The following is a 27,273-nucleotide window of genomic DNA, read 5'->3' on the forward strand; positions in this document are numbered from 1 at the left end:
TTCGAGGCGTCCTCCGTCGGTAATGCTGCGATTCAGTATGGTGTTGGCCCACCCTTAGCCTCGATGACAGCTTCCACTCTCGCGGGCATACGTTCAATCAGGTGCTGGAAGGTTTCTTGGGAAATGGCAGCCCATTCTTCACGAAGCGCTGCACTGAGGTATCGAGGTCGGTCGGTGGGGCCCGACACGAAGTCGGCGTTTCAAAACATCCTAAAGGTGTTATGTAGGATTCAGATCAGGACTCCGTGCAGGCCAGTCCATTGCAGGGATGTTATTGTCGTGTAACCACTCCGCCACAGGCCGTGCATTATGAAGAGGTGCTCAATCGTGTTGAAAGATGCAGTCGCCATCCCAGAATTGCTCTTGAACAACGGGAAGCAAGAAGGTGCTTAAAACATCAATGTAGGCCTGTGCCGTGATAGTGCCATGCAAAACAACAAGGGATGCAAGACCCCTCCATGAAAAACACGACCACACCATAACACAGCCGCCTCTGAATTTTAGTGTTGGCACTACACACGCTGGTAGATAACGTTCACCGCTCATTCGCCATACCCACAACCTGCCATCGGATCGCCACATTGTGTACCGTCATTCGTTATTCTACACAACATTTTTCCACTGTTCAATCGTCCAATGTTTCGTTACACCAAGAGAGGCGTCGTTTAGCATTTACCGATGTGATGTGTGGCTTATGAGCTGCAGCTCGACCGTGAAATCCAAGTTTTCTTACCTCCCGCCTGACGTAGTACTTTTATTGGATCCTGATGCAGTTTGGAATTCCTGTGTGATGGTCTGGATAAGTGTCTGCCTATTACACATTAGGACCCTTTTCATCTGTCGGCGGTCTCTGTCAGTCAACAGACGAGGTCGGCCTGCACGCTTTTGTGCTGTACGTGTCCCTTCACGTTTTTACTTCACTACCACATCGGAAACAGTGGACATAGGGATGTTTTTGGAGTGTGGAAATCTCACGTACAGACGTATGACACAAGTGACACCCAATCACCTGACCTTTGATCACCTTGAATGAGAGTGTCCACACGTTACAACATTGGAGGAGCCACAGGTATGTGCCGCCTGCAGGCACGGGGGAGATCGGACAGGTTTGTACGACCTCATTGCAATGATGACAGACCCCTCGCCCAACGACTCGCCGTGCTTTTGTCCACTTCCATGTCTCCGTAGACATTCTGCAACGGCTTATGAATATCTGTGATGCTCTGGTTTTCCACTGACAAAAATTCAATGACAGCTCTCTTCTTGGAACGCACCTCCGTTACAGACTCCATTTCGAAGGTTGCGTATATTTTGGAAATTTGTGGTAAGGTCTGCTGAGGTCATCGGTTCCTAAGCTTACACACTACTTAATCCAACTTAAACTAACTTACGCTAAGAACAACACACACACCCATGCCCGAGGGAGCACTCGAACCTCCAACAGCGGAGCCGCGCGGACCGTGACAAGGCGCCTAAGACCGTTAGGCTACCCCGCGCGGCAGACTACGTATAGCGCCGCCACCTATCGGAACTTCATGAAGCTATAGGGGCTGAAGTGCGAATGTTTCATGATGTCCCGCAAGAGATTTCGCATTTTTTTCAGCCGAAATTGGCCGACAAAATAGAAGTGTTGCATTACTTATTGAACACCTCTCTAGACTCTCTGAACAACCGAAAGGTTTGAACGGTAAATCGCATATCGAATAAAATTTTAAATAATATTTGGCGTACGTCATAAAGCGGAAGAGAGCAAGGGATGCTGCCTGTGTATGTGTGTGTGTGTGTGTGTGTGTGTGTGTGTGTGTGTGTGCAGACCTGCTGCATGAGGAAGGCGCGGGGAGCTGGAGACGTGTGGACGAGCCCAGCCAGCGAAGGCGCCCGTGGACAGTTGACGCTAGTAGTTGTACCGCAGGTGCTAAACACGGCGATTGACGGCCCAACAGTAGCATTTGCAGACCAGTATTTGCCCACGTTCTTAGCAGGACCAGTCCAGATCTTCAATCAACACGCCTGTCAAACGCTGACAAGTATACGCTGTGACGGAGAACACTAACACAATGTCGCAGAATTATTCCAACACGCAGGAGTTTCTCGCACAGCGTACTGCCCCGTGCGTGGGAGGAAAGGACATTATTCTGGGATGTATCAAAATCGGTAATTTTTGTGAAAAAGCTAACATACACACATCCGTTGTTCTTACACATACCAGATTTCGTATATCCAGCAGTACTGCCCCAATTGTGTACCGCTTCAAGAATGAATGATTAGATATCAGTATCAGCGGTGCCGAGAAATAGTTTAAATCACTGAAACTGATCAAGGTCCGAGGGGAATCGCTGTCAGATTCTATACGGAATGTGCAACTAATTTATCCCCTCTTTTAACTGTGATACACAGTAGAACTATCGAGAGAAAGAAAAAAGCGTAGGTCACACACATCTGCAAGAATGGCAGCAGAACTGATTCACAAAACTAGCATTCAATATCTTTGACATCCATCTGTTGTAGAAGCTTAGAACATATTCTAAGCTCGAACGTATTGATGCGCCTAGAGCAAATGATCTTCTCCATACCAACTAGCACAGATTCCTCAAACACAATCGATGCTAAAACCAAACTGTATTTCCCTAAAATAACATCCGCTAAGCAAGTGATCAAAAGAAATCAAGTCGATGCAGAATTCTTCACTTCCGAAAGGCATTTGATTCAGTAGCACTGTAGATGATATGTAGTCATGTGGAGGATCAAAGGAAATCTGAGGCTGGACTGAGGATTTCTTGCTACGTGGAACACAGCATGCTGTCTTGGGCGGGAGGGTCTCTCACAGATGCAGAAATAACTCCAGGTGTGCCCCGGGAGAGTATGTGTGGACCTTTCTGTTCATATTGAATATTAATGATTTAGTACGCAACATTAATAGTAACCTCAGACTATTTGTGGATGATCCACGCATCTACAATGACTTACTATACGAAATCAGCTGTATAAAAAAGAGTGAAACTTGAGTGTACCCCGCCGAATAAAATGTTCAAACAACTTGCGACAATGCAGCCGAGTAATGTCTCCGATAACCACAGACATATCGACAGCTGAGTTCTCCGACATTTAAACCCTCGGTATTTTCTGTATGTGACACATTATGGTTCTTGGTCGGCGTGGCCCCGCCTACTGAGGGTTCACATTTCCTGTCACAGCGCTTTCTCGTTGTGCCTTAATAATGACGGGACAATAACCTGTCGAAATAGCGGCTGTCATCAAACAGATCACCCGGCTGCGTTGCCGTATGTTGATTGAACAGTCAGGCAGATCTTGTTAAGATTTCTAAATGTCTCAGAGATTGGCATTTTATGTTAATAGCTCCGAAATGTAAAATTTTGCTCTTGACGATACGCATCAACGTAGTATCATTCTTCGATGTAGATAAAACAGGTAGCATACTTCGGTTCATTGGTACGATACTGGGAAAATGCAGTTTATAAAGGAGGTTGCTAACAAAACGCTTGTACGACCCATCCTAGACGTGTGTCGGATCCGCACAAAATTGAACTAACAGAGGATACTGAACGAATACAGAGAAGGGTACTGCGAATAACCTCAGATTTATTTGATTCACGGAAATGTGTTACGAAAACGTTTGAAGAATTGCGCTCACGCATGTTTATTATACTGGACAACATAGTTTCTGTTTCAAAGACGGATTTGAAGTGCTTATCAATCTGAACTGACGGCCCTTGAAGATATACGCTAAATAATCGTGCGATAGCTCACTTACAATGGTCTGAGAAGCCAGTATTTAGAGGGATATAGAAAAGTACTACAGTATCCTACGCATCGTTCCAATAGGGACAACGAAAAGATGATTACACTAGTTACATCACGCACAGAGGATTTGACCAGTTATTCTTTCTTCGCTCCGTACACAAACGGTAGAACTAGAAACCCTGATTACGTGCGCAAGATCAAGCATCCTCCGGCATGTATTTTACAGGGATTTGCAGGCTATGGATGTAGATTCGTTTTCGGCTGGTGCCATGCAGTTTCTACCTTCACTTCTTCTACGCTGTTTGCTGCTATGAAACAGTGCCTTTAAATCCACGGCTGACTGCTGTTTACAGGAAACGTATTCAAAAAATGGTTCAAAGGCTCTGAGCACTATGGGACTTAACATCTGAGGTCATCAGTCCCCTATAACTTAGAACTACTTAAACCTAACTAACCTAAGAACACCACAGAAATCCATGCCCAAGGCAGGATTCGAAACTGTGACCGTAGCGGTCGTGCGGTTCCAGACTGAAGCGCCTAGAACCGCTCGGCCACACCGGCTGGCCACGAAACGTATTCACAGCTGCCAATACATTTCTTGTATCTAGTACAGCTGAGGATCACAGCAGTGTCTGTTCCTTCAGGTATGCATTCATGTCTGAAGGACATTGCCTAGAAGACGGCTAAACACAAACACTGCAAATACAGTAGTACTTACATGCCTAGGCAAAGTCCGCGCCAATAATAAGTTACTTCATATGCGGGAATCACAGCGATTGTGCGAGTGGAGGACGTGGACACAGGGTGAAGTATAGAAGATTGGATCAGTCCTGGAAGTGTGTTCGAATAGCCAAAGCGGTTAAGGCGACCGCTTGCCTAAAGCTGGATATTCGGGTTTGAGTTCCAGTCCGGCTCAAATTTTCATATGCGGCCAATAAATTATACAGCTGGAGTCTCCCCTTTTTTGCAATAGTGAATTCATTTCTTGTTCCTCATACATCCGTAGACCGCAGCAGCGTCTGTTCCTTCAGACATGCACGCATTCCTGAAGGACATCGCACGTACACCGTTAGACACTGCAAGTAGTACGACTGTTTTTGATGTGTGTAAGACACTGAGGTCGAGCAAATGCAGTTGCAAGACAGCGAAGAACCAAAAAATAATTCAGTGTATTATAGAAACGTTCGCTTCAAGTTTTTGTTTTCATGAAAGCGGATTATTTAGGCGTGGTGCATAATCGGCTTCTACGACTGCACGGTTCCTATTTCTGTTACAATTATCTTCTGCGCTTTGCGACACGCCGAATGAACGGAATGCTGTGTTTCTGGTGGTGATTTTAACACATTTCGTTGAAGTAGAAGGTTGCGCAGTGGCACTGTCTCGTCAACGCCAAGAAAACAGTAAGTCCAAAACACCGACAAGTTCCACGGAATTAACATTACCCTGCGTAATCCTACAACCAGCACGCGACGGCTTCCCGCACGAATCTATGGTTAACGAACACGTCTATGGAGAATAATACGTGCAGAACGCTTACACTTATTAATACACACAGGACATGCAACATTTTCACATTGGGGCTAATGTTACGCTGTTTGAATTTAGCGAATTACCAATGATGAAGTCCATCATTTACCATTGTTTAATGATGAATCCACAATTTTACGAAAGGGAAACAGCAACACACGCAATGATCATAGATGTCTGCTGAACAATTCATGTGGTAGTGTCAAATTTACACCTTCATTTCTTCATCAAGACACATCACTGAGTTTGTCTCGTTACAGCCAAAAAGCGATGTCGCTATAAATAACTTTCAAAATGCCATCTATACCGGAAACGGGTTCCAAGAAGAGAGCTGTCATGCAGTTTCTTTTGATGAAAAAGCAGAGCATCGCAAATATTCATAGCTGCTAGCGGAATGTCTACAAAGATCTGGCAGAGAACAAAAGCACGGTGAGTCGTTGGGCGAGGCTTCTGTCATCATCGCAACAAGGTCGCGCAAACATGTCCGATCTCCCGCGTGCCGGCCGGCCGCACCATTGTGACTTCTGCAACGTTGGAACGTGCGAACAATCTCATTCGAGGTGACTGACAGGTCACAATCAGACAACTCGCTACTGCTACTGTTAGTAGTGCTGACACATTCGTCAACCAGTTGGGGTACTCGAAGGTGTATGCCCGCAGGGTTCCTTGCCGCCTAACAGAGGATCATAAAGAGCATCGATCTATGCGAAATTGCTTGAGCGTTACGAGGCTGATGGTGGCAATTTCTTGTCTAACATCATCACAGGCGTTGAAATATGGGTTCATCATTTCGGCCGGGAAAAAAATCGGCAATCCATGGAGTGGAAAAAGTTCAAAGCTGCACCCTCGGCCAGTAAAGGAATGCTGACGGTCTTTTGGGACTCTGAAGGGGTTATTATGTTCTATGTCCTTCCACATTGTACAGTGATCAACTCTGAAGTGTGCTGTGCTACACCTAGGAAAAAAAAACCAGCGAGATGGTAAAGTGGTTAGCACATTAGTCTCACATTTTAGAGCATGGCGGTTCAAACCCACTTCCAGCCATCCTAATTTACACTATGTGATCAAAAGTATCCAGATCAGATACTTGGCTGAAAATGACTTACAAGTTTGTGGCGCCCTCCATCGGTAATGCTGGAATTCAATATGGTGTTGGCCTTGATGACAGCTTCCACTCTTGCAGGCATATATTCAATCAGGTGTTGGAAGGTTTCTTGGGGAATGGCCGCCCATTCTTCACGGAATGCTGCACTGAGGAGAGGTACCGACGTCGGTCGGTGAGGCCTGGCACCCAAAGGTGTTCTTTAGGATTCAGGTCAGGTCTCTGTGCAGGCCAGTCCATTGCAAGGATGTTATTATCGTGTAACCACTCCGCCACATGCCCTGCATTATGAACAGGTGCTCGATCGTGTTGAAAGATGCAGTCGCCGTCTCAGAATTGCTCTTCAACAATGGGAAGCAAGAAGGTGCTTAAAACATGAACGTTAGGCTTGTGCTATGATAGTGTCACGCAAAACAACAAGGGATGCAAGCCCCCTCCATGAAAAACACGATCACACCATAACACCACCGTCTCCGAATTTTAGTGTTGGCACTATAAACGCTGGTAGATGACGTTCACGAGGCATTCGCCATACCCACACCCTGCCATCGGATCGCCACATTGTATACCGTGATTCATCACTCCACACAACGTTTTTCCACTGTTCAGTCGTCCAATGTTTACGCCCCTTACACCAAGCGAGGTGTCGTTCGGCATTTAACCGGCGTGATGTGTGGCTTATGAGCAGCCGCTCGACCATGAAATTCAATATTTCTCACCTCCCGCCTAACTGTCGTAGTACTTACAGTGGATCCTCATGCAGTTTGGAATTCCTGTGTCATGGTCTGGATAGATGTCTGCCTGTTACACATTACGACCCTCTTCAACTGTTGGCGGTCTCTGTTAGTCGACAGACGACGTCGGCCTGTACACATTTGAGCTGTACGTCTCTCTTCACGTTTCCACTTCACTATCTCATCGGAAACACTGGACCTACGGATATTTAGGAGTGTGGAAATCTCGCGTATAGACATAAGACTCAAATGACAACCAATCACCTGACCACGTTCGAAGTCCGTGAGTTCCACGGAGCGCTCCATTCTGGTCTCTCACGTTGTCTAATGACTGCTGAGGTCGATGATACGGAGTACCTGTCAGTAGGTGGCAGGACAATGCAGCTAATATGAAAAACGTATGTTTTTCGGGTGTGTCCGAGTACTTTTGATCACATAGTGTAGGTTTTCCGTGATTTACCTAAATCTCTTCAGGCAAATGACGGAATGGTTCCTTTGAAATGGCACTGCCGTTTTCTTTCTCCATCCTTTCCTAATCCGAGCTTGTGCTCCGTCTCTAATGTCCTCGTTGTCGACGGGACGTTAAACATTAATCTCCTCCTCCTATCGTCGTCCCGCCACAAAAATGCAAACGAACTTCTCCGTGATAACCAAGGCCTAACATAAGTCTGCGCACCCAAGAGGTGCTCGCAAACCTCTTCATCCACCCTACAGCCAGTATCTCTCGCCTTCCGACTTCCATCTGTCTCGAACGATGAAGGGTGCATCCCACGTGAAGCAGTACGTTGTTGATGTGGAGTTTACTGGTGCAGCAAGACGTTGGTTCCGACGTCGACGAGTAGAGTGGTACTATGCTGTCATACAGGCCCTCCCAGTAAAATGGTGTAAGGCTATCTCAGTGAACGGAGATTATATTGAAAAATAGGATTTTGTAGCCAAAAGAGTGGATATTAATGTGGTGTATTGGAATCCTGAATAAAATCAACTTGTTCTCAGAAAAAAGTGAACTTACTGAACGCCCCTCGTATTTTTCATTGGTCGGAAATCTAAGGACTACGACAGGTTTACAGTTGCTACGAACGTTGTCCTCAGTTTCTTCTTCTACCATTTGAGGCAGATGTTTTTCATTACTGCACTATGTTAGCTTAGTCTTCACCGGGTCATTTGGTACCAGTTGTTCGTGTCCCACAAAGTGCCAAATGTCACTATAGCTATTCTGAAAATATCTCGGTTTTAGGCGTCTTCCGGTTGTATTCATATTTCACTTAGCTTTTTTTTTTATTTTGATGTGTCACTACGTTCCTCTTTCCAGTTTCGAGAAAAAATATTGAAGATGCGTTTCGTCCATTTGGAATCATTAATTCTTCTGACAAGGGAACCTCCCCATCGCACCCTCCTCAGATTTAGTTATAAGTTGGCACAGTGGATAGGCCTTGAAAAACTGAACACAGATCAATCGAGAAAACAGGAAGAAGTTGTGTGGAACTATGAAAAACATAAGTAAAATATACAAACTGAGTAGTCCATATGCAAGATAAGGAACATCAAGGACGCTATGAGCTCAGGAGCGCCGTGGTCCCGTGGTTACCGTGAGCAGCTGCAGAACTTGAGGTCCTTGGTTCAAGTCTTCCCTCGAGTGAAAAGTTTATTTTCGCGAAGTTATGATCTGTCCATTCGTTCATTGACGTCTCTGTTCACTGTAATAAGGTTAGTGTCTGGGTTTCGCGATCGCACCGCAAAACCGTGCCATTAGTAGAGGAAAGGACGTGGCTCTCCAACGGGAACCGAAAACATTTGATCGCAAGGTCATAGGTCAACCGATTTCTCCACTGGAAAACATGTATGATATATTCTATACGACACTGGTGACGGCATGTGCGTCACACGACAGGAATATGTGGTCGACCCACCTAACTTGTACACTTGGCGAATGGGTAAAAAGATTCTTCTACCTTGCCCCATTTAGGTTTTATTGTGGATGTGATAATCACTCCCAAAAAAGTGATGAAAACATAAGAGTTTCTCACATAAACTGCAACAAATGCATGCAACAGTTTCACAGTCGCACAGTTTTCCCTGTGCTCTGTCAAAACATATGTTTTTAACGTTTTCTTTCACACGCATCAAAAAATTCTAATAAGAATAATTTTGAAAAGAGTTGAAAACCAATTGAATAGCACTCTAAGTGAAGACCAATTCGGTTTTAGAAGCGGTGTAGGGACGAGGGAAGCAATCTTATCTTTAAGACTAATAATTGAGAAACAAATTTCCAAAAACAAACAAGTATTTATAGCCTTCGTAGACCTCGAAAAGGCATTTGACAATGTTGTATGGCCAGAAATGTTTAGAATTCTGAAGAAGGCTGGTCTGAAATATAATGACAGAAGGATAATCTTTAAAATATACCAAAATGAAACAGCCTTAGTTAAGAAGGAAAACAAAGAAGAAACAGCAAGAATAAGGAAAGGAGTGAGACAGGGATGCCCACTATCTCCAGTAATTTTCAACGCATATATCCAAGAAGCAATAGATAAAATAAGAGAGAATATTGAAGTAGGAATAAAACTTAACGGAATGAAAATAGATATGTTGCGATATGCAGATGATATCGCCATAATTACAGAAAGGAAAGAAGATTTAGAAGCCGCACTCAATGAAATGGAAAACACCTTAAAAGAACAGTATGGAATGAAAATAAATAAGAAAAAGACTAAAGTGATGGTGAGTGGCGCCCTGAACTACAATGAACCCATACGAATAACAATAAAGGGAGAGAAACTAGGGCAGGTTACAGAATTTAACTACTTAGGTAGCAAAATAACAGCAGATGGAAGGAGCAAAAGTGACATTAAAAACAGAATACAACTTGCCAAAATAGCATTCAATGGAAAAAGAAACTTACTGACGAGTAGAAATGTTAGTTTAGACGTAAGAAAGAGAGTCATGAAAACCTATGTGTGGAGTACAGCCCTTTACGGATGTGAAACTTGGACTAGTGGAAAAGAAGAAAAGAGAAGATTAGAGGCATTCGAAATGTGGTGCTACCGGAGAATGGAAAAAATCAGCTGGCGAGACAAGGCTACAAACGAAGATGTCCTCAGAAGAGTGAAAGAAAACAGATCTCTTTGGCGAAATATACAGAAAAGAAGAATAACCTTCATAGGTCACATTTTACGGCATAACAATTTCATTAAGAGAATATTAGAAGGAATCATTGAAGGAAGAACTCGCCGAGGACGACCTAGATTAAGCTACATTCAACAAGTAATAAATGACATCGGGTGCCAGACCTATGCAGATATGAAGAAGAAAGTTGACAAAAGAACGGAATGGCGTGCTGCTGCCAACCAACCTGTGGGTTGATAACCGAAGAAGAAGAAATTTTTCCGTGTGTAGACCGTCAAATCCTGCATATGTCCAAGGAAATCTCAACATGTCCTGGAATTTTGGAGAGAGAAGTTGAGGTGTGAGTGCCTGAACTTTGATAATTGTCTGAAAATAAAAAATTAAATTTTTCACTTTTTTTTTTTTTTTTAGATGAAGTAGGTCAGGGGGCAGAGTGGGCAGGGGTCGTTCTTGGAGGCCTGGCCACGGTGTCCCCGTCTCCTGACAGGATAAGGGAGAGGCAGCAGGAAGGAAACACTGTACATTGTAATTTTTTTGTTAGTAACAATAATATTTTATTTATTCATTTAATTTTAATGTCCCAAAAGAAAAATCATATATAAAAAAGAAGGGAAAGAAATATAGGGCCGTGACATCGTCGTCACTTCACTAGGAGTAAATCCTATCCCTCGAAACAACGTAAACCTGGGACTCCCCACCGCTTCGGGGGGTTATGAAACATGCTTCCTAGAAAGTTCGCAAAATGCGTTTTATATTTAGAGTGGCGTCGGATGATTTCGTGTTGTTCTAGTAGATAATGCCAATAGTCCATGCCCGATATCAAGGTCCGCGAGAGCACGTAGTGCGATGCGTGTCCTCCAATCCATCGGATTGCCAATGTTTTTTGTGAGGGGAAAAAGACAGAGTCAGGGAAAAATAAAGCGTCCGTCGTGATCGTGGATTCGTCGGTTCGTCGGAGGAGGGCCATGATGCGTTGCGTCAGCCGCCAAACAACCTTTGCCTCACCGCACTGCAGAGAATGTTCGTCGGTGTCCTGCATGCCACATATAAGGCAGAGCGGGGAATCCACCATGCGAATGTCGTACAATCGTTGGCGGTTGACTGTCTTGCGGTTGATTAGTGTATACCATGACGATCGCGCTGCCGTGGTGAGGAGAGGTGTATGGACAGCTCGCCAAATCTGTCGCCAGTTTCGTGTTGGGTATTTAAGTTCGACAACATTGCTGCCATGATGACGCCGCAAGTATCGACATATCTCACGGGTAGTGGGGATTTTGGTAGAAGGTATCTGTAACTGGACATAACTAAAATCAACAAAAAATCGCGCGACGTGAGAAAAAGAGGGCGAGATTGTGCCTACCGCCACCGGTGGTTCAAAGGACGTGGGAAGAAGCACATCCAGGATGGCCGACGTGATGGCGTGTTGCCGTTGGTTCCAAGTTCGTAGCGTCGCTCGCAGGTATAGAGCTAGAGCCTTGTTCCGCACATCCGTGAGGTTAAGTCCTCCAGAATGGTGTGGGAGAGTTAAAGTCTTGTATGTGATCTTAAACAACACTCCTTGGCTGACATAGTATCCAAAGGCCGCCATTAATCTGTCAGCAATACCATGTGGCATTGGCAATACCTGTACCAGGTGCGGCAGTCGCGAGGCCAGGTGAACATTATTGTAGTCCACCTTTTGGAGCAGGTCGTGCGTTCGGAGTGAATTGTTGCGTATGTGCAGTCGAACGGGTTGGAGGAGACGTCGATAACTCGCCGCCGCTGATTGCCGTAGCGATCGGGTGAACAATACACCTAAGCATCGCAAGATGTCCACCGTCGTAAACGGACTCTGCAGAGCGTCCAGCCCTCGACCGATGTGCATGATCTTGGTTTTATTCATGTTGATCCTGCTTCCCGCACCTACTCCGTACGTATTGAGAAGGGTAACCATCTTACTTACTTCGTTCTCTGACCGGACGAGTATCATCAAGTCGTCGGCATATGCACGACACGTGAAGGAGCTCGCACGGAGTCGGACGCCTGTTAGAGTCCGTCTAAGAATCTGCATCAGTGGTTCGAGAGCTATTGTAAACAGTATCATCGATAAGGGACATCCCTGCCTAACTGAGCTGCAAACAGGAATCGTTCCTACCTCCCTGCCATTGACTCTCACCGTCGAAGAAGCGCCGCGAAGGAGGCGCATGAGGACGGTAATAAAATCCTGTGGTATCGCCATGCGTCGCATGGTCGAGTCAAGGAAATCATGGTTGATCCTGTCAAAGGCACGATCAAAATCCACCGATACGAACGCCGCTCGCATGCGACAAGCTTCCGTCAGGGAAATTACGTCACGGTATTCGCCGAGGATAGAATGTATGTTGCTCCGAACCCCTAGACAAGCCTGGTCTGGTGGTATTATCTTGGATATTACAATCTTGAGCCTTGCCGCCAACATTCGCGCAAAGATGTTATAGTCAGTATTGAGCACCGTGAGCGGTCTAAATTGATGGGCACTGATACTCGCAGTCGATTTCGGTATTGGTATAAGCAGTCCCGCCATGAACTGCGACGGAACGTCCGTGTCAGGGCTCAATAACTCATTATACATCAATACCAACTGGGACATCATTAAATCCGCAAATGCGCTATAAAATTCGAGTGTCAACCCATCTGGCCTAGGGGATTTATGCACCGCACCCTTCGCGAGTGCGCCCCGGATGTCATCTTCCGTTAGGGGTTCCAATAGCGCCTCTGCATCCGGACCATCCACTTCCGTTTGCATCTGTCGCAAAATTTCTTCTCCTGTCCGATTGTCCGTCGGCGTCCCAGTGAAAACTCAGCAGCAATGTCCTGTTGTGACGTCAAGGGCCGACCATCGTCATCATGGAGCACTGTGATTAGGGATAGGCGATTACGCGCATGTCCCTTGGACACATGATGCATGCTAATACGTTCTCCATCGACGTTGTCCAAGCACCGAGCACGGATCGAAAGTCCATCCAGTCGACGGCTCGTGATCGATAAAATGCAGGCCTGAATGCGATGGACTTCCGCTTGACGCTCGGGCGATGGGGCCCTGGAGGACAGGTCGCGGAGCAACATGTAGTAATAATCAAGTGTATCTCGGAGCCATTTCGCTTTTTCCTTGCCATACGTTATGAGAGCTCTTCGTATCGCCGGTTTTGCACACTGCAGCCACCATGAAAGAACCGTACGGTGCAGTGGCAGACGGCGAGTGCAAGTCTGCCATGTTTCTTCGATCCGCTGGCGACATTCGAGATCCACCAGTAAGGATGAATTAAGTTTCCAGGAACTACGACTCCGCCAGACCCGCTGCCGTGGGAGGGTTAACGTGCAAAAATATACAAGGTGATCCGTAAAAGCTGTGGGCCAACGTTCAGCAGCCAACACGTGATCTCGTAATCCATCAGAAACATAAATCCGATCCAGCCTGCTCGCCGAGTGGCTAGTAAAATACGTGTAGCCCTCTCGCTGCCCATGGATCTTTTCCCATGTGTCCATTAGGGCCATGTCCCGGCAGATCGTGTTCAATGCGTGGCAGGAGCTGAAATTAGGAGTTTGATCCTTCGGTGTGAGTACACAGTTAAAATCCCCCCCTACCAAGATGTGGTCATACCTCCCATGGAATAGGGGGCAATCTCCTCCGAGTAGAAGCGTGCACGCGCCTGTCGATTGTCAGATCCGGACGGTGCATAGATGTTGACGATACGAATGCCGTTCACGGTCATAGCCAAACCCCGAGCCGAAGGAAGGTAATCGAGATCACACATCGGAATCCCTTCCCGGACTAGTATCGCTGTGCCACGTCCTCCATCTGGCGTCGGCGCTAGATAAGTGTTGTATCCATGCACGTCAGGAAAAGCAGCATTGCAGGTTTCCTGCATCAGCAGAATATCATCGTCTGTGGCGTAAATCATGTCCCGGAGAAGTTGCATCTTTGCAAGCGAACGTGCGGTGTTAATGTTCACTGTGCCCACCTTATATGCTTGGTTCGTTGTCATCGTCATGCTCGTGTCATGTCACTGAGAACTCCAAGGGCTTTAGTCCACTATTCGTGCTCAGAGGGGTGCCCGCCAACGGGTTGCCCTCCGTTGTTGTCGTTCCGTGGTGTGCATCCTGTAAGTGAGTGGTCATCATTTGGGGGTGGCAATTCCTGTATGTCTTCGACTGGTTCCGCCCAGTCGCAGTGCTCATCTATCCGAGAATCGTCCTCTGATGTATTTCGACGTGGCTGCCGGGACATTGGTATCCCTGACTCCTTCGTCGGCAGCGCTGTTTCAGGCGGTGTCAATGCAGAGGGACCATCTGAAAGGCAGGAGGACATCCGGTCACCATCTGACGGAATCCTGTCAGCGTCCTCTAAAGGCACGTGTTCCGTGTCAGACAGTTCTTCGGCTAGGATACCTTCCGTGTCCCCTAGGCTAGGGGGGGGTCACCCGAACTATGGCGACGCTTTTTGCGACGCTTCGGCGATCGCTGTTTGCGTGCCCTGCCCTCTGCTACCTCACTGTGGTCGTCGATCGTTCGTTGGTCTGTTGCCGTCGCCACTGTCTCGACCTCTACTTCCACGCCGCGTGCTACATATGAGTTTTCGGAAGGTTCCTCCCTCAACTGACGTGACGTGGGTGTAGGGACATTATCCGAGTCACCTCCATGCTCCCGTAACTCGGTATGCTCTTGCATGAACACGTCCTTGTCACGCTCCGAACTTGGCAACACCTCCCGGCGGGCCACCGACACGTACGTCATCGGCAGTTGCGTGGGAACTTCTCGCTGTGACGCTTCTCCATGTGGCAGTTGCACGGCGCGGCGTTGTATGCATTCCGAGCGGATATGTCCTTCTCCACCACAGCCAGAACAGGTGCGTGGCTGGCCATCGTAAATCACAATAGCTCGACATCCTCCAATGTATAAATAAGAAGGGCTTTTTTTAGCAAGGACGATCCGCACCTGTCGGACGCCGTTTAGCACAGGATAGGTGCTAAAACTTGCCCAGCGTTCAGGCGTATGACTAGGTATCGTTCCATATGGTCGCAGCGATTCAGTAACCATCGATTCTGGCACATCAAACGGCAATTCAAAGATCCGAATGACCCTCACACCCAGTCCTGAAGGAGCTACTGTTACATCGCTGATATGGCCATCAGAGTGTCTAAATTTAAATCCTCTTTGAGCAGCGGAGAGAGTTCTTTCACACGCAGCTTCACCGGTCATCTTTACGTACATTGTACTGCTTACAATGGACAGGTGTATTCCAATTATGTCTGCAGCAGGTAAACGAAATTCTTCCCTCAAAAAATGCTCTATTTCGAAAGCTTTGGGTCTGGCAAATTCGTTGTCGAACGTTAATTGCATCGTAGTCTTTCGAAAATTGTGTGCCATGGCGATCGAGTCAGACAACAACATGCACGAGTACCGGCGGTGTAAACACTTCCTCGTCCACGCGCGCCCGCGGCCGGGACAGCAGGTCCATGCCGCGCCACCGCCTAAAGCAGACTCTTCACTCGGGGGAAGTCTTGAACCAAGGACCTTTCGCTCCGCAGCTTCTCACGCTAACCACGGGACCACGGCGCTCCTGAGTTTCACAGCCTCCTTGATATTGCCTATCTTACACATGGACTACTCAGTTTGTATATTTTGTTTATTTTTTTTTCATAGTTCCACACAACTTCTTCCTGTTTCTCGATTGATCTGTGTTCAGTTTCTCAAGGCCTATCCACTATGCCAACTTATAACTAAATCTGAGGGAGGTGCGATGGGGAGGTTCCCATGTTAGGCCATAAAACCGAACTCCGCATTTTCCCTTTGTATTCGTAATTTTTTCTATTTTATTTTTTGTTTCTCTGACCGTCTGACTATCTCTTCAGCTCACAGAGCCATCATTTAACAGGTGCCATAGTGAATGTGCTCAATATTGTCTGCTGTATGAGAAGAGTAAACGTTTTCCAGGCAGTCATCAACAAGATTTCGTACATTATTTTGAATGGAATGAATGACCGCATGTGCTCGCTCTGTCGAGCTTCCAGCCACAGGGAATGGAGATGTTCGTTTCCGGTAGCTTTGCGTGTGTGACTTTCGCAGGAGCCTCGCCGGATAAAACAGCACTCGGAATGCAGGTGCCTTCCACACTGCACTGTATTGTTTAACGAATGATCGCGGTTAATTTTGCACGTAGAACGGAGCGTTGCGAGCCGTTGAGAGAATGAGCTACATGTCCGCTAAATTAATTGGTGGGAGTTTCGTGTCGGCGCTGGCCGCGGCGCCGCCGAATTACTGAATGTTGCAAGAGGCGCCACCGCCAGACAGCCCGGCTCCGGTCACCGCTGGTAGCGACACATTTTAAACATCGGCACCGGCCCGCCCTGTTCCCAAGACTGCGCCTGAATCACGCATGTGCGCCGTTAAATATTCCTCGCAGACCCACCCCCTCTGGACTACAACTGCTTCACCGACACGCTGCGGAAATTAAACAAAATATTACGAGACTAAAAAAATACTGATGCCTCTATCGTGTTGCACTGACGGTACGGAGTGTACACTTTCATAAAAAAGAGGACTCATCAGGAAAGTGTTAAAATGATGCCTCATTTAAATAAAGACGAAAGTGTCTGGTAGAAAAACTACATTACCAGAGGAGCAATAACAGCGCCTCCAATCTTTAATCTACCCTGTAATTGTAATTTCAGGTGCTCCCCGCGGAAGCGTATTGGGGTCCAATACGATAGTGATCTAGCGAAACAATATACACACATCAACGGAAGTTTCGCGTCACCACTTTATTTCAAAATTCATGGCTCAGGGAGCAAGAATTGGCTCTGGTTCATGCATATACAGGTTGTTTTAACTTGACACAACTAGATAATTCGAAAACGACGCATCGTACGAAAAAAAAAAGTGAAAAGTTATTAGCAAAGGGGACATCTGTCTGTTCTCTAACTGGCCACCTCCTAACCACCCTAACCACCCCCCTCCCACCCAAATTTTATTCCATATTCGAATCCCACGCAAAAAATACCTACAATTTACTCGAACCATTGTTTCACATTCATGGTGGATGGTGAGGTAATCGAAGAATATCAGGTGTGCCTGATATAATTAAGAACAGACGCATCTGGTTCTACATTTCATTTGCGATGTATATGTAAGGCTACGTGTTCTAATGTTGTTACTTGTGATCGACATTTACTTCAGTGTTGCAAATTTTATTGTGCTGTGCAAGATGGTCAGCCGTTTCAGTTTCTTGTTAGAAACTACGTTTAGCGTGATCTGGGAACAACGAAGTGGATGTAAGTTTTCTGTTCCCATCGGGACATATGATGTCGGTGATGTTTAAATGTGTGTGAGTTCCTAAGGGACCAAACTACTAAAGTCATCGGTCTCTAGACTTACACACTACTTAAACTAACTTATTCTGAGAACAACACACACAACCTTGCCCGAGGGAGGACTCGAACCTTCGGCGGGAAGGGCCGCGCAATCCGTGACATGGCGCCTCAAACCGTACGGTCACTCCGAGTGGCGATGTCGGAGAGTCCCCTTGCCACAGGGGGTTGCTTGATTTCGGTGAGTATCCTTGGCAGTTACGCCTGTCACCAAGATTTCATGGACATTTTACATTACCACAATGTTTGTTGTTTGTATTCCGCCGGTAGCCGCGTAGCGGGCATCGTGAGAGTTACTGCGGTTGATGGAAACACACACCGAAATCAGTCATCCTGAGGGCGGGGTTCGAGGGCGGACACCGAAATCAATTATTCCGATGGTTTCGAAACACACCACAATCAACCCTGTAGGGAACAGAGAACTACGTTACCTCACAAGTAGCTTATTTGCCAGAACTGCCAATGTGTAGCCGTATTGTTTGTACAGTACAATGACATTTCCAACACTAAAGTAAATTTCGAACATAAATACCAACCGTTGGAACACAAAGCTTTACATTTGCATTGTAAATGAAACTTAGAATCAAGTATGTATGTTCTTAGTTGCAAAAACAGGCACATTGGATATTTGTCGATTACAGCGCCATCCACCTTGAATGGGAAACAATGTTATGAATAAACTGTTTGTATTTTTTGTCGTAGAGTCGGAATGTGCAGATTGAAAAAAGTTGAAAATGGAAAGCTGATCGGTCCATGCAGAAGGGGTGGTTAAGAGGCGGCCAGTTGTAGCACAGATTGATGTGTCCTTTAATAATATTAACTTTTCGCATAGAACATTTTTTTCGTACGGTGTGTCGATTTCCAGATATTTGAATGTCTAAAGTTAAACAAACACCCTGTATAGTCAGTTGAAATGTATCCAGATAATCAAAGCAAAAATAAAACATTTTTGTAACGACAAAATCGTCTGTTTGCTATGGAGGGTTTTCCACATCACTCGCGAGCAACGTCAGGACGTGGTGGAACGTCCCATTGCTCGGATGCAGGCTTAAATCCGTCGTGACTTGCCATAGATGAGATCGTGAAGCCATTCCTGGCCCAAAATGTCACACTCTTCAATAGCTACTCTGTGTAAGTCGCTCAGAGTACGTGGCCGTTATTGACGTACAAAAACAGCTCATTATAATCGATCCCACATGCCATCAACATGGAACTGTCACCCTCTAATAGTTGCGAAATGAAGTCCCTGTGCCGCAGAGCAGTGCGATTGCTCTGAACAACCACGACAGGTTTAGGTGGCCTCCTGCGGTGCCATCCAAGAACATTACTCTACCACCCACTTGTTGCACATATAGAACAAAGGATGGGAGGCGTTCAGTATTACCGGGTTGTCTCCAAACTCATTGCCTGCAATTATCAGGGTACAAACATATCCGACAACAGCCGACGTCAGTCCTGGGGCATCCATTCTGAATGATTTCTAACCCATTTGTAACTGAGACCATGATGTTGTGGAGTACGACGTGGTTTTCTCCACAGTCGTCGGGGAGTTTGATGCGATATATATGGTCCAGCATCCTAGTCTCTTCGAACGTCGAATTATTCTGAGGCGCTATCAGCTTATCTTTCCTTTGACTTAAAATCTGTTAATATTGATCATCCTAAGCACTTGTCAAGAGTTGATGGCCTGTGAGGCGTAAGTCCTCAACACTACCTGTCAATTGAAACAGATTCCACGTCCGCACCACGTCGCTTTGACTCCAGGGCACACGTCTAGCGCCTTCCCTCCTTGACAAACCTTCTGGGCGTAGAGTGATGTTGTGGACCCGATCACTGGTCGCGACTGCCCTTCGTGGCATGACAGATGTTCGCTTTGTAGTTCCACCGGCACCTTTAACGCCTGCGTTCTCGTGCTTTACTTTCAACTGAAACGCTGCAGTGCATTCGAGTGCGGCGTTCTACCCGTAGGTAGCACGCATTATGACTATGTGTTGATCTACAAACAACGTCGGAGGTGGCCATCAGATTGGTATGGGAACAGTCAGAATAGGAACACACCTGCACGCCATATTGGGTCGATGCAACACTTTTTTTGCCGGGTGCATGTAGCAATTTATGACTCTTTACAGACGGTGCCGAAGACAAGAAACCTGGACTACGGAGTTGTGGAAATAAGTCATTTGGTCGGCTAGAGCTCGTTGTGCACTATTTCCAGCTACTGCCCGAGTTGACGAAGTATAGCAGAGGTTCGGTGACGATTTCGGCAGCCACATTGTGGTATTCCACGACCCCCATGAGTAATGTGTAAGGTGGAACTACTGCCAAGTATTATGTGATCATTTTGGCTGATCAGGTCCCTCCCGTAGTAGAATGTTTGTTCCCAAATGATGATGCTGTGTTACAAGACGACAAGGTGCTTGTTTACACAGCTCGCATAGTACATAGTTGAATTTTCGCATCTGTCCTGGCCACCAAAATCACCAGATATCAATATTACTAAGCATTCATGGTCCACTCTGGGGAGAATGGTGCGTGGTCGCTACCCACCTCCATCATCGTTAGCTTAACTTGCCACTATTTTGCAGGAACAATGGTATTAGATTCCGTTGAAAGCCATACGGAACCTATATTTATACATTCAGAGACGACAGGAAGCTGTTCTAAATACCAACGGGTGCCGGCCGAAGTGGCCGTGCGGTTAAAGGCGCTGCAGTCTGGAACCGCAAGGCCGCTACGGTCGCAGGTTCGAATCCTGCCTCGGGCATGGATGTTTGTGATGTCCTTAGGTTAGTTAGGTTTAACTAGTTCTAAGTTCTAGGGGACTAATGACCTCAGCAGTTGAGTCCCATAGTGCTCAGAGCCATTTGAACCATTTTTGAACCAACGGGTCTCCTACCCGGTAATGAAACTGAGGTGGTCCAATGTTTCTGTCCATTCTCTGTAGGTGTCACAGAGGATACTGAGGGTAAACAAACAGGGTCAACACGAATGATCACAGGTTTATTTGACTCGAGGGAGAGCATCACGGAAATGCTGAAAACTTAAAATGACAGCCTGTCGAAGACGAATCCCAATTACTCCACAAAAGCTTGATTACTAAGTTTAAAGAAACAATGCATTATGCGACATTTTTGAAGCATTTCAACGTTTATGCGGCCGTATCTCTTAACCTATGTGCCGGACAGTGATATGTGTGAAGGTACTTTCAGCGGCATGTGTGGGTACTGTCTGCGAAATAAGTTGCGAGTAGAGTTATTAGTAAAGAAGAAATAAATTTAAACAGCACACACAATGCGGCAATATTTCACACTTTTCAATGTTTATGACGACATACCTTCTGAACTATGTGTGGTATCATGATATGATTTTGTAGGTGCATTTAATGGAATGTGTGAATACTATCTGGGAAATTTATTGCGAAAACGGTTAGTAGCACAGAAATAATAAATTTAAAAGTCATTCATGATGAGGCAGTCTTTCACGCATCTCATTATAACGTCATATCTCGTATGACGTCATATCTGTGAGAGGCTGGTGGTTGTTGCCTGATAGTAAGGGATATGTGTACAATGTTTCATTGAAATCGGTCCACTGGTTAAGGAGGAGATATGTAACACACACACACACACACACACACATACATACATACATATACATATATATATATATATATATATATATATATATATATATTATGTGTATGGATTCTTACTTCATTTATGTAATTTCTTTGATTAAGGTTCCTTCGTGCTAATTACGTGGCCTCGTCAAGGTACTCTACTTGTTTCTCATCTTTGACAAATAAAACTACGCTCACAGAAGGCAGCCAATACAGTGACAGATTAACAGTACAAGCTTTCTAAACGACGTTCAGCACCGTTACCTGCTTACGGGGCCGAGGAGGCTAATGCACGCCGCTTGCGGTGGCACTCTGCGAATGCTGATGGTAGATGAAATTTTCACTGCCAATATTTGGCTGGCAAGGGGAGGTGTCGACGTAAAGCTTCTGATCACCAGTCTTTGCGTCAATGTCCTGGATTAAATTCAAAACCTCTCCACAGTATCTCAGAAGTGATGGCATATGACGATGTACATGGTGATCCGTCCGTCGAATGAGGTTATTAATCTCAGCAACCCCTTAGTTGTTGTTCGAGAGGAGTATGCTATGCGTTGGCATCAGATTTCACCCACTCCTTTCTCTCACGATCCTGCAACATCAACATCACACTATACGACGCATCCATTACACTCACCTGCACTCTATAAATGCACATACGTCACGCTTCTTACATTTTCGTAAGGCAAGGGGTGCATGGGCAAGGAGGAATAGCACCTTTCCAATGCGCGGTTCAATCCACCCCATGGGATATCCCATCCGATAATGCCGAACGTCATTTACATTTTTTAACTCTTATGTCATGTTGAAGCAGTTTTCTTTAAATAAAAAGTTGAAAAAAGGTGAGCCGGCCGGAGTGGTCGAGCGGTTTAGGCTCTTCAGTCTGGAACCGCGCTGCTGCTACGGTCGCAGGTTCGAATCCTGCCTCGGGCATGGGTGTGTGTGATGTCCTTAGCTTAGTTAGGTTTAAGTACTTCTAAGTCTAGGGGACTGATGACCTCAGATGTTAAGTCCCATAGTGCTCAGAGCCATTTGAACAATTTTTTTGAAAAAAAAAAAAGGTGGCGAGAATTCTTAGATGCCGTTAAGTCTTAAGTGCCCGGCTGTACTTGAAGATCCAGTCCACTTTCTAGATGCATAAAGCAGGTGAATTCACCCACTGACATCCTATCGGGGCGTCTGTGTACCTCGGTTGTAGCACAGGACACTCTTTGGCACTGATAATTCAGTAGCTCTGTCCACACAAAACAGGAAAAAGGGACTGTCGTCCCGCTGCGTTATTCGTTTCCTCACAATAGTTTACAGTCCCTGCTGACGTGAAAGGACATTACTATGGAAGTTTTGATGTTTATAATCAGGTTTCCTACCGATTTATTTATTGTAAACCGACATTACTACCGCAGTAAGTAAATAACCGAATCGGATACGAAGAATTGCCACTTCTGTTTTCTATATAAACTAAAACAAACACACTGTCAGGTCAGACCGTTGTAAGTTGTAGATCGAAATACAAGGCACCATTTTTCTGAGAGTTTTCCTGGCATGTGCTGCTTATATTTCTAACGTTATGCTGGAATATGGAGTTAGTATTCAGTTCCCTGAATTTTAATCATAATTCTGCGCAGTGGACTGTAAACAAAATAACCGCTACGCCAGACAAGTAATCCGGCTGCACATACTTAGTGACACGTACGAGAAATGGGGAAGTGGATGGGGGGGGGGGAGGGGACAGCCATCGCTAGTTTAATATTAAAACTGCTTCCTAAGTTGAAGACACATACGCAAAGTGAACTGATCTCCCACCAATTTATCTGGAAAAAGTAATAACTTTTTCAGAACCACAGTTGATATAAAATGACATTACAGACTAAAGTTGCTTGGAAGGAAGTAAAGGCCCCTGATTGGCTGGTCCAAGCATTCGATGTAGCAGCTGGTCGGGGAACGATACCTTTCGTAAGGTCACTTTGTCCTGGGCACTTGAGAACGGCCGACGTGCAAGACTGCTGGCTCGGCTCTCCCGAATTGGAGGACGGCTTCCACTACAATAACGGACGTCACTGTGTGCAAATAATGGGAGCGTTAGATATAAATAGAGTTCCGGCGAAGTTAATCAAAATATATTGCAGGTAGGTGTCACAATTGCAGTAAAATTAGATTTACCCTGACTTAGCTTCGTTTAGAGTTGTGCTCTACCAAAACTGTGGTTCGGTAGTTTCGGTACAGCACATAAGTGACGCAGTAAATAGTAGGACTACCGGTAATTTTGTTAGCATTGGTAGGGAACGAAACGTAAATGAATGTGTGAAAGAAACTGGGAGCCGACGATTTTTCTTTGTTTTTGTTCGTTTTCTTATTTTGCACATAATTAGAACCGCACATCTTTCATTGTTAGTCCATTGTGTATTCCATGTCCTTACAAAATATAAACTGCGTTTTATAAACAATAAAAATTCGTTGCTCCGTAACTGCTGCGCTTTTATGTAATCAAAACATACTTTTGACGCAAATGGAGTTTACAAGCACTAACATAAAAAAAATCTATATTATTATTGTATTTTGTACTTAGTAGAACGTTGGTAATCATGATCAAAGGTAAGAGATTCTTGTTATTATAGAAAAGTATGAATGTTGTTTAGGAATAACGGACACATGTTTGAGATAAGCTCGGCGGGATACTGAAGCGATGTATGATATGTTTTCGTTTTACGTCTCTCTTTTTTAGTTTTACCTTTCTGTTGAGGAAATTGAGTTTTATTGCGCTATATGACAAACCTGAATACTTTTTTTTAATTTTTGCTTCAACATCCCACTGTTTTACATTATAAATCATCAATTTTCGAATACAATCTCAATTAAATGTTGACAGTTTCAATTTAGCTATTAACAGTGTTTATTTTTAAGTGTAAGACAGGAGGATAACTATGTAGAACAAAAATGCTCCATATGTTACGCAGAATTTTATATATTCACTCTCAGTTCCTAGGCGGTTCATCAGAGTTCTAGAGGAATCTAGGAAGATTCTGATCGCATACCAAGCAAAGCAGTCGAAATGAGGTAACGCTTATGTTTGTGTGTGTGTAAAGTCTACGGCCGGCCGGAGTGGCCGAGCGGTTCTAGGCGCTTGAGTCTGGAACTGCGCGACCGGTACGGTCTCAGGTTCGAATCCTGCCTCGGGCATGGATGTGTGTGATGTCTTTAGGTTAGTTAGGCTTAAGTAGTTCTAAGTTCTAGGGGATTGATGACCTCAGATGTTAAGTCCCATAGTGCTCAGAGCCGTTTGAACCATTTTTTTGTAAAGTCTACTTATATTAAAAGTAATTGCTTTGATTACACAAAAGCGAGGAACTTAAGCAACAAACTAATTTTTATTACTTATAAAATGCAATCAATTTACACTTCGTAAGGATATAGAATACATGATGGACTAACACTGAACAATGTGCCGTTCTAATTATGTGCAAAACAAACAAACAAAGCGATGGCTCTGAGCACTATGGGACTTAACATCTATGGTCATCAGTCCCCTAGAACTGAGAACTACTTAAGCCTAACTAACCTAAGGACATCACACAACACCCAGTCATCAAACAAAGCGATCGAAATGAGGTAACACCCGATAGGTATGCAACACATCTAACACAAAAGTTGCGCAGTTACAATGTTAACTGACCAAGGTTACTAGGAGAACTAACGAAGTCTACGCTTACTTGTGACAGTCTACGTTTGTCTATGGTAGTTTCACAACTGTAGTTTTTTTCTGGAGTGGAAAACTGGTAGCGGCCATGGCGTTTTTTGTTCCTCCTAATGTTGCAGATTTCTCTTCCTCGTGATGACTGGGTGTTGTGTGATGTCCTTAGGTTAGTTAGGTTTAAGTAGTTCTAAGTTCTAGGGGACTGATGACCATAGATGTTAAGTCCCATAGTGCTCAGAGCCCTGTGAACCATTTGATGTTGCAGAGTGTTGGGTATATCCGTTGTTCGGCAGGGCACTGAGGTAAAGATACAGACGGGGTTCAGTTGGGTTTGTGCATGAAGTAAATCTCGGTCTGGTGGGCTCCACAGGTTGTGGAACAACACGTCGAAACACAACACAAAAACAGCATTTTGAAGGCCTAATGTACACGCGCTGCACCATCGCAGCCGACAGGTTTCCTAGAAATGAGAATGCTTACGGTAGTGGAGGTACTGAGTCTCGGTGGCAGGCTCACGCCCGGCAGTAAACGGCAGAGGAGTGAGTGGCCGCTTGGCGCGGTACGTGTTGCGCGGTCGTGCGCCCTGTTGGTTATTATTTATTGCTCGGGCGCGATATTGCGCGGGGAACCCCACTGTAATTAGATTGGGGATCTATTGCGGCGGCCCAGGGAGCGGCCAGCAGCGGCTGCAGGGGTCGGTGGCAATATTCATGGCAGAAACCGAGGGGGCGTTAGCTGTATAAACACGGCGCCGGTGACCCTCCGGCGCGGCGCGGCGGGGGCCGGCGGCGGCAAAAAAGAGGCATTACGCTGCTCAGAAAGCAGTAGGTTACCGCGCCGGCAGTGATTTGTCACGTGAGGGTGTTAACGTTTGGGCTTTAACGGCGCCGGGGCCGCCGGCTCCCCTATACGTCAGCGCCGGCGGAGGCCGGGGAGATTTCGTAAATGGGGTATCATTCCGGCATTAGGGGATTAATGATTCGGTGGCGGGCCGCAGCGGCGAAATTAACCTCGGGGAGGCCCGGGCCCGCTGGGAGCGGCGCGCCCGCCAGGAAAGGCGAAAGGCGCCCCGCGCACGTGGCCAGCACGTGTTATTAGCGCGCAGCGCCGGTAATTGAGTCGTCCATCTCGGGAACGTCGCAAGGCGCCGACAGCCGGCGGCCGACTCAATGCTATCTGCTCGGTCATCGCGCGGGCTGCGCGCTAATTGTTTCCACGGGAAGGAAGGAAGGAAGCGGTCGCGAGCGCACGGCGGGGCGTGCGCCACCTACCAGGCGCCACGCCTCCCTCTGGGGTGCCAGTCATCGTTGTACACACCACGACCTCTAAATTCGTTCCGTCTCGTTAAAGGTGTGTTTGCACTAAGCGAAACTTGCCTCGTTCAACAACTGCGAAACACTGTGAGAGTTTTCTTGCCCTTCCATTTATACTTAGCTTGAATTTTTCCAGTAGTAGTTACAGAAGAATGGAAAAGCCGTCCACGGAGTAGATCAGTTTGGATTCCGGAGAAATGTAGGAACACGCGAGGCAATACTAAGCCTATTACTTATCTTAGAAGTTAGGGTAAGGACAGGCAAACCGACGTTTATAACTTTTGTAGATTTGGAGAAAGCTTCTGATAACTTGTACTGGCATTCCCTCTTCGAAATTCTGAAAGTAGAAGGGGTTAAAATACGGGGAGCGGAAGTTTTTATACAACTTGCGCAGAAACCAGAAGGCATTCGTAAAATTATATGAATGAATGGTGTCTGTTCTTCTGGACTTTTCCGAAAGAACAGACACCACGCATTCATGTAACTGATTCTCCTCGATGGGCAATTAGGCCACAGCCTTCTGTGCGGATGCACGTTTATGTTGGACCTCCAGCGGGAATCTAAAATTAGTGAGCACGGAGGACACGGATGGGGACTGCGGACAGGTGGCGGTACATAGGAGTGTGGGTCAGCCAGGGAGCTTACCGACATAGTCCATGCATTTGCGATAAACACTCTGCCTGGGTGGTGCAGTGATTAACACAATTGCCAAGTAAGCAAGAGGTCCCGAGTTCGAGTCCCAGTCCAGCACACTTTTTCACTCGTCGCCGCTGATTCCGCACAAACTCCCGATGCAGTTGATACCATTAGTTTCTTCCCTTTCCTTTCCTTTCTTTTCCCTCCACCTTCAGTTTTCAAAGCAGGAAATGACAGACATGGAAGGGAACCTGCAATTGAGAAGGATCTGAAACAGGGTTGTAGCCTATCCCCAATGTTATCCAATCTGCATATTGAACGTGTAACAAAGGAAACGAAAGAAAAATTTGGAGAAGGAATTAAAGTTGAGGGAGAAGGAAT

General features: G+C 45.9%; 1 protein-coding gene across 1 annotated transcript in view; it reads right to left on the bottom strand.

The window, feature by feature from the left end:
* The window catches only part of LOC126263440 (homeobox protein orthopedia-like), a 71,175-nt gene extending 56,172 nt beyond the window's left edge, over nucleotides 1–15,003 (bottom strand). Inside the window, exon 1 of the mRNA XM_049960533.1 lies at nucleotides 14,758–15,003. Within this exon, the coding sequence (XP_049816490.1) occupies nucleotides 14,758–15,003 (246 nt within the window). The remainder of the gene's footprint in view (nucleotides 1–14,757) is intronic.
* Nucleotides 15,004–27,273: the final 12,270 nt, after the last annotated feature.

This window comes from Schistocerca nitens, chromosome 6 (genome assembly GCF_023898315.1).
Source record: "Schistocerca nitens isolate TAMUIC-IGC-003100 chromosome 6, iqSchNite1.1, whole genome shotgun sequence".
NCBI lineage: Eukaryota > Metazoa > Arthropoda > Insecta > Orthoptera > Acrididae > Schistocerca > Schistocerca nitens.